The sequence below is a fragment of the Silurus meridionalis genome, chromosome 19, assembly GCF_014805685.1.
Source record: "Silurus meridionalis isolate SWU-2019-XX chromosome 19, ASM1480568v1, whole genome shotgun sequence".
Lineage (NCBI taxonomy): Eukaryota > Metazoa > Chordata > Actinopteri > Siluriformes > Siluridae > Silurus > Silurus meridionalis.
The window spans coordinates 6673898-6687011 of record NC_060902.1 but is presented as its reverse complement, the minus strand read 5'-3'; the positions used below and the strand labels follow the sequence as shown (position 1 = coordinate 6687011).

At 35.1% G+C, this 13114-nt stretch overlaps 1 protein-coding gene across 4 annotated transcripts in view; it reads right to left on the bottom strand.

Moving 5' to 3' along the window:
* LOC124402637 (centromere protein P) overlaps positions 1–13114 on the bottom strand; it is a 91087-nt gene that overhangs the window by 76443 nt on the left and 1530 nt on the right. For all 4 annotated transcript variants that reach the window (XM_046875781.1, XM_046875779.1, XM_046875783.1 and 1 more), the window contains exons 4-5: positions 12555–12643; positions 10519–10607 (exon numbers count right to left, since the gene is read on the bottom strand). In XM_046875781.1, coding sequence (XP_046731737.1) covers positions 10519–10607; positions 12555–12643 — 178 coding nt within the window. The remainder of the gene's footprint in view (positions 1–10518; positions 10608–12554; positions 12644–13114) is intronic.

The following is a 13114-nucleotide window of genomic DNA, read 5'->3' as shown; positions in this document are numbered from 1 at the left end:
ACGCTGAGCCTAGAGCTGTGTGGCACGGGACACAACTTTCCACAAAAGTGGAGACTCCAAGTCTGTGTTGAGAGAAATGCCATAAAGAACTGATGGAAAATTCTGCGTCTCTCAGGGATATAAAGTAAAGGCCAAGATAACGAAAGACAAACCTGAAAGAAAACATTTTCCATCATACCAAAATACAACACAGGTGAAGAGGTTTTAGTTAATGCTCTCACATACATACATATATACGAACAAACAAACATGTGCGTACACACACTTTATGGACAAACGTTTCATCCCAGAGGTGTTCAATAGTGGTCAGAACTCTAATGTAGGACACTCAAGATGTTTCACTCAATCTCAATAAACCATATTTTCCTGGAGTTTGCTTTGTGAACAGGGGCATGGTCATGCTGGAACAGGTACAATTTTGTTTTTACAAATACAATTAAATATCCAATTGTGTGCCTCCACATTTGTGCTTAAAGACGTTCGGGGAGGAACCACATATGGCTAGAAATGTCAGGTGTCCCAATACTTTTGTCTATATTGTATGTGTGTAAGAAGAGGTTCTCTCAGGGTTTCGTAATGAAGATCTGATTATCCAGCTCACATAGGACACTGCACTCTGGTTTAAAGTATTGATTTTCAATTGTTTTCTGTAAGAATATGACACTCAAACGTACACAAAAAATGAAAAAAATTTGTTTCTCTTGAGATGATTGAGGAAGGGGTTTTCCAGTAGCTCTCAAACTTTTGTATATAAACTCTAGGGGTCTAACGGTTCACAAAATTCACGGTACATACCTCGATTTTTAAGTCACTATTTGGTACAATTTTGGTGCAGTTTGGGGAAAGAAATGCAAAACATAAAACTGCTTGAGTTTATTTTTGACATTTGTAAACATCGACAGTTTACATTTTCAAAACAATTTTAAATTAGATGCTTTAATAAAATAAAAAAATAAAATAAATAATAATAATAAAAAAATATACACACACATATATATATATATATATATATATATATATATATATATATATATATATATATATATATATATATATATATATATATATATACATATATACTCATATATATATATATATATATATATATATATAAATAAATAAAAATATTTAATGCCATACACTTTTTTTTTTATAATGATGATTAAATTAAATAATTGATTAAATTGGCACACATTAAATGTATTAAATACAATAAATGAAAAAATGTTATTAAATAATTTAACCCCATTTCAATAATACAGATGTGTATATAAATGTGTATAAAATTGTTTAAAGATATGTTTTAATGAACTGTTCTACTTATTTCAGCATACTTTAACAAATGTCTTCATTCCCTCCATCATTCATTCAGTTACTCCTTCGATATGCAAAATTATCCGGATTTTCTCCTTTTAAGAGAAACTGTTAAAAAAAAAAAAAAAAACACAAGAGAATCCAGATCACCGACTGTTGTAAAAACGTTGGCGATGACAGGAAGTGGCAGGGATTCCGTGCATGCGCAAAACAAAATCGTGTTTCCGGTATGAAGTGAGGAGCCACAGTGACACAGCGCCTAAATTGAGAGGTGGAGACTAAACACACTTGCGGTCCAACTCTTAATATGTTCATAAGGTAACTCAGATTCAATTCGATACACATGTGCACCGTACGGAAAGCCCTGTTCGATACGAATACGTGTACAGTTATGCCCATAATAAATACTTAAATAAATACCGAATCCCAAATGCCACAAAAGAAGAGTTATTATCCAGAGATCGTGAAATTCTTTATTCATTAGCATATGTGAGTTCATGGTTGTATAGGAGGGTATACAGTACAGCATTTTCCTTCTTATGTTACACTGCCACATGATGCAGCATAAGCAGCAGTTTGAAAAAGATGTGGTTGGGTGGCTCAGAGGAAGCCTTCACCCCTTCAGGGTTGTAGAAACCTGAAGGGTGAGGGAGAACTGGCCAAGACTAAATTAGGGAGAAAATCTCAGGAAAAAATAGTCATAGATTAATTCTTCTCCTCATAACAGAAAGAAGTCAGAAATATTTATATATCTAAATTCATAAATTAAAATCGACTGCTGTAGTTGCCAAAACAGTTTAAAATCAATGTATGCTGTTGCTTTTCCTGCTGACAGAAACTTGTACACTAACACAGTTGAAACATTTTGAACGAACTGAAGGCTTGAAATGACAGGCATGACATGAGACATACTGTACACTCCTTCAATGTGAATCTTGGATTGATTGTATGTCTGGGAAACTGAGGCAGAAATACAATGCAGACAGAAAAGTTAGGTCGAGAAATACTTGTCAAGTATAGTACGTTAGATGGAGGGATAATTTAAAAAGAGAGTGAAAAGATGAATTGTGAGCCGATCAGGGGTGTTCGATTGAGAGATAGTAACTATTCTGAAGCCTATTGTGTAAAAAATAAAAATAAAATAAAAAGGTCCAGAATGAAATAAATGCTTAACAGAAGTAACAGGGGTTTTTTGTCCTTTATGTTTTTCAATTCAGATTACAATAATTCTGGGTGTCTCTTGGGAGAAGCCAAGAGTCTGCTGGAGAGGAGCGCAAAACTTATGCAGAACAAATGGGTAATGGACTGCACCTGTTTCTCATTTACTCTGGTCTATATTTCTGTGTGTGGGAGTGTGATGGAATACAACCCATGGACAGAGATAGATGTATGTAATTGAATCCCCAGGCTGCACACCTCAGAGTTACGTGTGTAATTTAATTAGCCTGTTGTGTTGTTTTGCTTAATTAATTTCTGCTTCTGGTTTTACTTTAAATATAAACTTTAAAATTCCACAACTTTTTTTCTGTACTAATAACAAAAAAAGAATGTATAGTTGTTCCCATAAAAACCTGTATGATTTAATTATAGTTTCATTCTTACAATCGACATGTGTTTTGAACAGTGTGTATATATGCATGTGCATAAATTAGGGCTATCAATCGATTAAATTGTTTAATTGCGATTAATTGCATGATTGTCATGAGTTAACTCGTGAATGAACGCAATTTAATCGCACATTTTTATCTGTTCTAAATTGTACCTTAAATGAATACTTTTCGAGTTTTTAATACTCTAATCAACACGGACAAATATAGATGCTTCATGCAATTGCATGTTTATTATTAGTAAAACCAACTCAACATAGAGCATGAAGACAAAATATTCTTTTAAATGTTTTCAAGTAATTATGGTGCTTTGAAAAACGTAAATCAGGACACCAAACGGAACTTCTGCTATGTTTCCATAGTTTAAGCTTTAATTGACAGATTTGTGCATCATGGCGGAAATTGGTGCTTGATTTGAGACTTGGCGCATAATTAGAACAAATGTTTAGTGATTCACTTTTTTTTTTCTTTAAACATTTTTTTTTTTTTAATATATCTGAGTAAAGAAAGGACGTCGTGAATAAATGTGTGTTGCCTTGGAGGTTTTAATTTGCCTCTTTTATATTTATTTATTTATATTTTTGATAAAAATGGTCTCATTAATAAAATAAAATAAATCCCAGGAGACTTAAAGAATGGCATGGGGAAGTAATAACTTACAAATTACAGTACATCATTTAGAAAAACAGAGCAATTTCCAGTACAATAACGTATAAACTTTACAGTATATACGTATGTGGCAGTGGGTGTGTGGACGAGCACTAGCTCACGAGGGGAGGGTGGAGCCAGACATGTTCTGTTTCAGTGTCCAGCAATGCCGAGAAAATGGAGAGAGACAAGAGTTAAGAATGGGGTTTGAAATACCAAAAACACACGTTCTAACACTGAGACAACTAACTGGGTGAGAGTAAGGCGTCTCGCATGGCGGGGACGTATACGCTGCTACGTTTGCATGTAAATGTAAAAATTTTAATAATTTTACAATTCATCATGTCGGGATCGTCATCGTAAAATAAAAAAATAATAATCGTAAATTGAATCATCGTAACTTGGCAACTAATATATACATCACACACACACACAGATACACACACACACACATTATATATATATATATATATATATATATATATATATATATATATATATATATATATATATATATATATATATGTAACAAACAGAAAGACAAAAAGAAAGAGCGGAAGAGAGCGAGAAAGAATAATTTAGCTAATGACTCTTTATAATAATTTAGTTATCTAGCACACCCCTTATTAAATACCACATTTTCCAAGTTTGCATATCACATTCAGCTATGTAGCTCTATTGTTCACATCCACCTAAAACTTTTGGTAGCAGAAAATGTAATAAACAGTCCATTTGTTAGTTTGTTCTTCGAAAAGTTATACAGGTGCATCTCAATAAATTACAATATCCTTAAAAAGTTTATTTAAGTAATTTAAATAATTCAATACAGATATTATATATTATATATTCATCACACACAGACTGATATATTTCAAGTGTTTATTATATATTTATTTATATATCTCCAAAAATTTGAATACTTCATAAGATCAAAAAAAACATTTTTAGTGAATTGTTGGTCTTCTGAAAAGTATGTTCATTTATTGTATATGTACTCAATACTTGGTAGGGGCTTCTTTTGCTTTAATTACTGCCTCAATTCGGCGTGGCATGGAGGTGATCAGTCTGTGGCACTGCTGAGGTGGTGTGGAAGCCCAGGTTGGTTTGACAGTGGCCTTCAGCTCATTTGCATTTTTTTGGTCTCTTGTTCCTCATTTTCCTCTTGACAATACCTCATAGATTCTCTATGGGGTTCAGGTCTGGTGAGTTCGCTGGCCAGTCAAACACACCAACACCATCTTTTGGTGCTTTTGGCAGTGGGCAGGTGCCAAATTCTGCTGAAAAATTAAATCAGCAGCTCCATAAAGCTGGTCAGCAGAGGGAAGCATGAAGTGCTCTAAAGCATCAACGGATGTGTCAATGATCGTTTTCGGGACAACTGTCAAGTCAGCAGTCTTCCCCCATGATTGTGCAGCATGAACCAGACTGAGACACCATTTAAAGGTTCAGGAAACCTTTGCAGGTGTTTGGATTTAATGAGCTGATTAGAGTGTGACACCACGAGTCTCCAATATTGAACTTTTTCACAATATTAACATTTTCTGAGATACTACATTTTGGGTTTCCATTAGCTATAAGACATAATCATTCAAATTAAAAGAAATAAACACTTGAAATATATCAGTCTGTGTGTGATAAATCTATATAATATATACAAGTTTCACTTTTTGTATTGAATTACTAAAATAAATAAACATTTTAATGATATTCTAATTTATTGAGATGCACCTGTTTAATTCAATGGCAAACTGTAGGTTGATGTGTCTTCTGTTTTGTTTAGATTTGTTACTCATTTACCGACTTACATTAGATGAAGTACGGTGCCCTGGTGCTGAAAAATGGCAGCTTTGTGATATTGGGGCTTGGATTTTTTACTTTGATGGCCCAAGAAAAAAAAAATAATAATAATAATTATAATTATTCATTTCATTTTAACACAGGAGCTTGTTTAGGCCATGTAAGGCCTTCATGGGCTATTTTAACAGCATGCTGTTAATTTTTTTTTAGTTTTAGTTTATTGGCCAATGAGATAAAATTCATTCTTACATTTCAATCACTCCAGTCATGGCTTGTTTAAGGGCGTTTAATGCCCCATTAAATGCTGTTTGATAGAGTTTCTGTTTTCAACAAATCTTTTGGAAATGACGTTTTTATAATATCTTGAACAAATAGCCTGCCTCTTCTTTTGGCTTTCACTATGCTGTAACTGCTGTGTAACAAACACGCACTCGCATTTCACAGTCGGTTAGCTTAATCATATCAAGATTTGACCAGCTAATAGTAGATACTAATTCACTAATATAACAGTTATTCCTTTACTTTGAGTCATATTACTAACCATATGAATAAGCATAACTAGCCAACTCATGGGCGACAGAATTGGTGAAAAAGCACATTCTATTACCAGTTATGTTAACAGACAGTTAGCTAACTTAGCTTCGGATTCTAGCCACCAATCAACACATACTGATATAATTACCAGAGGTGATAAAAAAATATATAAAGGTAATATTGTATTTTTGTTCACAGTTCTTACTTCACCGTTTTCTTTATTAAAAAGACCTTGTCAAATAAGGTAGCAAAGTAATGAACAGCAATGAAGGAAGGTAGAGCAGGTTAAGTACATGAAATTAGGGCTGAAATGATTCCTCGAGTACTCGAGTAATTCAAATACAAAAAATTATGGGTTTAGTCAATTTAACTACACATGGAGCATTGCGTTTCCCCATGGATAATTATTACTGATGCACCACCCGCTAAATTCTGGAGTGCTCTGGACAGGTAAACACAGGCGACGCTGTAGAATAAAAAGCATTGGAGAAACTGGGAGAAAACAGCGAGGAGAAAAATGAGGAGAAAAAATAATTAATTTATCAAAAAAAAAAAAAAAAAAAAAAAAAAAAGGTTCATTTTTAGAAACCCGTCTTATTCTCTCTTGTATATTTAGTATCGCTCTACGTCTTAAATGTACTCGATTAATCGTTGGAATAATCAGTAGAAAACTTGATTACTAAAATAATCAATATCCTACTTGGAATTATACAAATTCAACTCTCAGTTCTTTAAATGTACATTAGAATTGTATTTGTTTTATGTGACCTGAGTTTTGTTTTTGTTTGTATTTAACCTCTGCACATACAGTTTATAAATTTAATAATGTCTGAGTAGTTGCATTTTTCTAACTTATCTTGTTTATACTTTATGAACTTTTGTTCATATGAAAAATGGCAAATTCAATGTACATTATCTGATAATGTGATGTCATTATACACTGAAGATACATTTTATTTCAATTCAATGCTCTAAACCAAGGTCTGCAAGGTTTTTTTTTTTACCTGATTTGACATAAAAAGCAATACACAATTACACACCATTAATTATAGAGCTTGGGGCAATGTGGTTCCTGCCCCAATCTGCCTCTATTGCTTGTCTACAGCAGGAATTTCCAACCTTTTGTCCACCACAAACCAATTTTGTTTGGAAAATCTTCTTTCGTTTAGACAATGAGACAATGAGACAAGCTATCTTTTTCCCTTTCGCTCCATTATCACTTGATCTTTTCTTATATCTTCCAATAAAAAAAAAACCTTTTAAGGGATGTTTAATTACGAGCTGTTACAAATATTAAAAAAATTTTAATCACACTGTATGTAGTATTGGCTCGCAAAAGGCAAATCGCTGAATAAATGAGTGTTATATCTATAGACAGACAGTATTCATGACCCGGTAGCAACTCTTCCAAGGCCTGACACCCGGTCGTGACCTGTTGTTTGGGGACCTCTGCCTCACAGCGCTAAAGAGTTAGTGATGCTGCAGTTCCCGGTTTTGAACAGCAGGTGCAATAGGAGTTCCAGCTAAATGGGGCAGTAAGCAGGGTGCACCATGAGTGCGCAACATCAAGAATGTAAAGCAAATCAAAGGAACCTCACCATTTTTACTCCACCTGCCTCAAAAGGAGATGCTAAAATCTGATATTTTAAGCAATGTCACTATTTATAAATACACTGAAATGATATAACTGCAAAGTTCAATTTTAAAACAAGAGTTAAGGTGAATATATATTAAATGGCATTTGTGTACTGGCTAGCTAGACATTACAGCAATCATTTGTAGCTCACACACATTGCATGCCACATGTTCACATTCAAATAACTTAAATAACTGAAATAATTATGGCATGCTGAAATTATTAAACTAATCACTTCAGCTCTCTGAAAATCGAAAATCCAAATTTTAATCACTCAGGTCTGTGATCCCGACTGTTTTCAGAAACTGCTTTTACTCAACCTAACATGGAAAATAATAATTTTAAAACAGCCTTTCTTGAGACGTAACAAAAAAAAAACCCGTCTGCACAGACGTATGTGCAAATCGATGTCTGAAGGATTTTTCCACATCCAAGTGCCAGGACAGAATCTCAGACCAGACAATATGATCCAGATGTGCATCCACAGACCATGAAGTTGGTCACAGTTAAGAGTCGAAGTTTTTGTTTTCGTTCGTGTCTCAACAGGTTAATAATATGAAAATGATCAGTGTAATAATGGAAAAGTTCAGCAAGAGTTATAAAAAAAAAAGTACTTAATTTGCCATATATCAGTTATTCCATTAAATCAGCTGATGGAATCTACTGGCAGTGATTTACTGTTTTCAGACACGTACAAAACCTCTTTTTTTTTGGCTTTGACGATCTTATTTCTTACGTGATGCACCCTGAATTAGCACCAGACCTGTTTTTACAGACAATAATCACTAGGAATCCAAGTGTAGAGCTGTTAAACGAGCCAAGATTTCGACCAACTGTTAACAAGCGGAAGGTACATGTATAAGAATCATGTACAACATGAAATAAGTATTAATAATCAAGAAGGCACTGCAGGACAGAGGACCTCGAAGTTTATAGTTGCTATAATGAGAGTGATAACAGAAACTAGCTTGTCTCATGCAGGTTCTACAACATTAATTATAACTGTATTTATAAGCGTTTACATTGCATGATGGTTCATTATTAAATGAAAAAGCTATAATTTTCTGTTATCACATCACCCTGTTGTGGATTATTGATTGTGGAATTCAAATAAATTAATACCTTGAATATCCTCATCTTATAGTTTGTTACAGAAACAGTAATTTTTTCTGTTAAGAAGCGAATAAACAGTGCAATGTGTCCTGGTTGTGTTTAACCCAATATGGCTGACAATTTCAATGCCTGGGCAATTAGAAATGTGAAGCAGGCTAATGGTGAGGCAATCTGGATAAACACAGATAAACTAAACAACACTAAATGGGTAAACAGGACACACACTACAGCCGAACACTAATCAATGCTGGAAGATAAAGACTTGGAATTGTCTCAGACTCAATGCTGCAGCGAGATTCGTAAAGTATATCTGGCAGTCCAAAGGGACTTATGTAATTATTAGCAGTGCGATTGCAAACAGATGAGTGTCATTTGTAATCAGGTGACTATGAGCAGAGCTAGATGCTTGAGTGGAGGTTGTATGATGAGGTTGCAGGCTGAGGATCATGGGAGTTGTGGTCTGCAATTTTATAGGGATGTTAATCATTCTAAAAAGATCTAGCCTATAAACAAACACTGCTGTTATAAAGTACCTCAAGATGCTTTGAATGGAATATCTGTTAGATAGATAACTGGTATAAATGCCTTAGTCATATTCATTAGATCCTGGCTCTCCAAAACTCCAGGGAGTCCTGGTGGGTACCAGCTTTCTGTTTCACTATTATCACAATGATGATCAACTTGGTCAACAAAATATCATGAGGGACCCTTAGGACTTGGTGAAAAAGATGAAAGCTGGTGATGAATGCTGAACTCATGCAAAATATACATATTTATTATTCCCACTTTTATTGTGCAGTTTCAAAGAATTCCTGCAACAATACTATTTTTTTTTTAACTGTTGAAGGTAAAAGTAATGTATTGCAGTGTAAGGGATAGGACTATGGGCTCATTGTTAGTTGGAAAATTCTCTCTGAAGTGTGCCTATGGCTAAAAACCATACAATAAAACACTTAAAACTGCACTGGGCAAACAAAATTGTCTGATGAGCCATTCAACACTCTCAAGGAATCTTCAGATTCACACAGGTTTGTTAGATTTCAGTTAAGTCACCTGTCTGACTCAACTGTGAGAGCAACATAATCAATAATACAAGGTGGTATCAAAAAGAGTCTAGCTCTGTATAGGAGAAAGTGCATTATTTATCTGCGTTTACACCACTTTCACCTTAAAAAAGGTCCTCTTGCACAGCAATAGTGTTCTCAGCATTCCTGCAACTTCTGAAATGTGTCATGGAAGTCTTCTTTTCGAAGCACCGTCCACCTTCTTTGATTCGTGCTGGACCTCCGCAATGGTGTAAAAATGGCGACCTTTGCGCTGGATCATCTTCGAGAAGAGTGCGAAGTCCGCAGGAGCCAAATCTGGTCTGACCGCACATGGTCAGAACAGCAGACGTGGTGAAGCAGTTACACAGCTCCTCAAGTAAACATGTCTTTTGGCTGATTTATGAAAGTCGGTGCTTCCTGTGACTGTGTGTTCAACCATGTGCTGCCATCTGTTGCCGTGTTACAAAACTAGTCTCGAGACTTTTTGATTCCACAGCGTAACTGTTGATTATGCTGATTTTAACAGTCAGTGGTATAATAGCACTTTGTAGTCAGTTCACCTGCAATTACACTTTTCTAACACTAGGTATACCATTGTACAGGTACGATCAGGAGCATGTGTGTAGTAAATACACACATACATGTGCATTGGTTGTGCAAAAAAAAATTGTTGATCAATCAATTGTGGACCCCTACAGGCTGAAATGGTGACAAACTACAAGAAACTTGAAAAAGCTTGCTAGTGTAGAGTAGACGCAATGTGAGCATCCCATAGAAGTAGCCTAGCGCTTTATATCTTGCAGTAAACAGAGATTGAACCCACCTTGACAGAAATCCACACAAGTCTTTAAACTCGCCTCCATCTGATATAATGTTAAGGTCAGTCACCTTTTTCAGGGTGGTTTCACCATCCTGCAAAAAAACAACGGCATTTATTAAAAGGTACAGTTCTTCATATGGTCTGCCTTAGCAATAATTGGAAAGTTTATTTTCCAAGCTAAGCATTCTTTCACAGCTCCCAATACACACAATTATAAACAGAGAGCTAAAGGTGGGAAAGAGCAAAAACTTCTGCTGGAAAATGTAATGTTATATTAATAAAATCAGTGATCACTTATTAGGATGCATTTAATAAGCATTATGTTAAGCAGCAACAAAGACAACAATAACAATAAGTAATAATACAAATATATTCTGGTCATTAAAGTGTGATGTACATTGCGTGTATTAACTTGTTAAAATTATTTACCTCCAACTACAACCTCATGTAGATGGCCTTGTAATGACAGTTTTAAGAAATGCAACACAATGAAATATTCACCAAACTACCTTAGTCTACATCTACAAAACACTATTTACAAAACACTAAATTTGTTATGAATTTAGAGACCTTTCATAAATAATCTAACATGGTCCATTATTAATACATAAATCTGTACCCAACGAGACACCCCTTAATGTAGATGGTGGTGTTGAACTGCCCTCTAGTGCTGAGAAAAGTTATTCCACACAAGATATGGAGCCTGAAGTTCTTACCTAGCCATAATTTTGTATCATATCCACTGTAAGAAAGAAAGAACCCTTTAAATGATATCAATTATTAAACAATGTGCTGGGAAAATGTCCCTCTTTATACCACTAGAGCATTTGTGATGTGCTTTTGTATATGACACGGCAAACAAATTTCCATTACAAAACAATGCCTGTTTTAATACAGTGCCACTGGAAGGCCTGAAGATCACAAGCATCCAATATTGATTTTCACCCTCATACCTTGTGCAGAGATTTATATAAATTCTCCAAATCTTTTGATGATATTGTGTACTATAGATGATGAGATATTTAGTCTTCGCCATTTGATGTTGAGAAACATTATTATGAAATTTTTCCTCAATTTGTACATGCAGTTTTTCCAGCTATTAAGAGGATGAAGATTGGAAAATCAGTAGAACCAGCAGAAGTGTGGAGATGTTTAGGAGAGATGGCAGTGAAGTTTTTAACAAGATTGTTTGCGGATGATATTGTGATTTGTGGTGAGAGTAGGGAGCAGGTTGAGAAGAGTCTGGAGAGGTGGAGGTACACGCTGGAGAGAAGGGGAATGAAAGTCAGTAGGAGTAAGACAGAGTACATGTGTGTGAATGAGAGGGAGTGCAGTGGAGTGGTGTGGTTGCAGGGAGAAGATGTGGAGGAGTTCTGGTATCTGGAATCAACAGTGCAAAGTAATGGAGAGTGTGTTAGAGAATTGAAGAAAAGAGTGCAGGCAGGGTCGAGTGGGTGGAGAAGAGTGATAGCAGGAGTGATTTGATGAGTATCTGATAGAAGAGTATCTGCGAGAGTGAAAGGGAAAGTTTATAGGACTGTGGTGAGACCTGCGATGTTGTATGGTTTAGAAAGAGTGGCATTAAGTAAAAGACAGGAGGTGGACAGGAGGTGGAGCTGGAGGTAGCAGAGCTGAAGTTGTTGAGGTTTTTATTGGGCGTGATGAGGATGGACAAAATTAGAAGTTTATTAGAGGGACAGCGCATGTAGGACGCTTTGGAGACAAGGTGAGGGAGGCTTTTCTTAAATAAAAAAAAAAAACGAATTACTTGTTAAATTTAAGAGACCTGTATTATTATATCTTTTGTTTGGTATTGCTTTTTAATAAAAAAATTACCAAAAAATTACTTCTTATCTGATTTATCGATTAATCCATGGAATAATCGCTAGAATGCTCGATTACTAAAATAATCGATAGCAGCAGCCCAACATAAAATAGACCCAAAAGTGGTCGAATTCAGTATTAAATATAACAGTGATCAGGATCTATAAAGATTAAAATAATAAATATATTTTGCGTTTAAAATAAAATCTCCTTACCTGAATCTCAGTCAGTACAAACTCAACTTGGAATGAAAGGAGCCAACAACGACCACTAAGTCTGTACTGCTGTACGGTTTTTGTGCTGCCTGAAAAAAATAAAAATAAAAAACAGAAAATGTATACATTTTGAAATGATCACCATTATAATCAGCAATGGATGATCTGATCTCCCCAAGTGATCACACTTGTAACGGTTACATGTGCAGATTGATATGTGTAACATACCAGTGTATTTAAATCGTGATGTATTTTATTATAAAGCAAAGCAGAATTGCGGTATGTGGATATACAGTGTGGGATGTTCAAAAAGCATATACTGGTGTGATCACACTTTTAATACCCTTCGCTCTCGTTCCACTGGGAAGCGTTTACACTAGTTTCTCAGGTTTGGCTGTGGGGATTTTACACTCATTCTGCCATCAAAGCATTAGTGAGTGGGTGAGGATTCCTAGGGATCAGCTGATGTTTCAGATCATCCCAAAAGTGGTCAGTGGGGTTGAGATCAGGACTCTGTGGAGGACACTTGAGGTCTCTACAGCAACTTTGGTAAGCCAAAG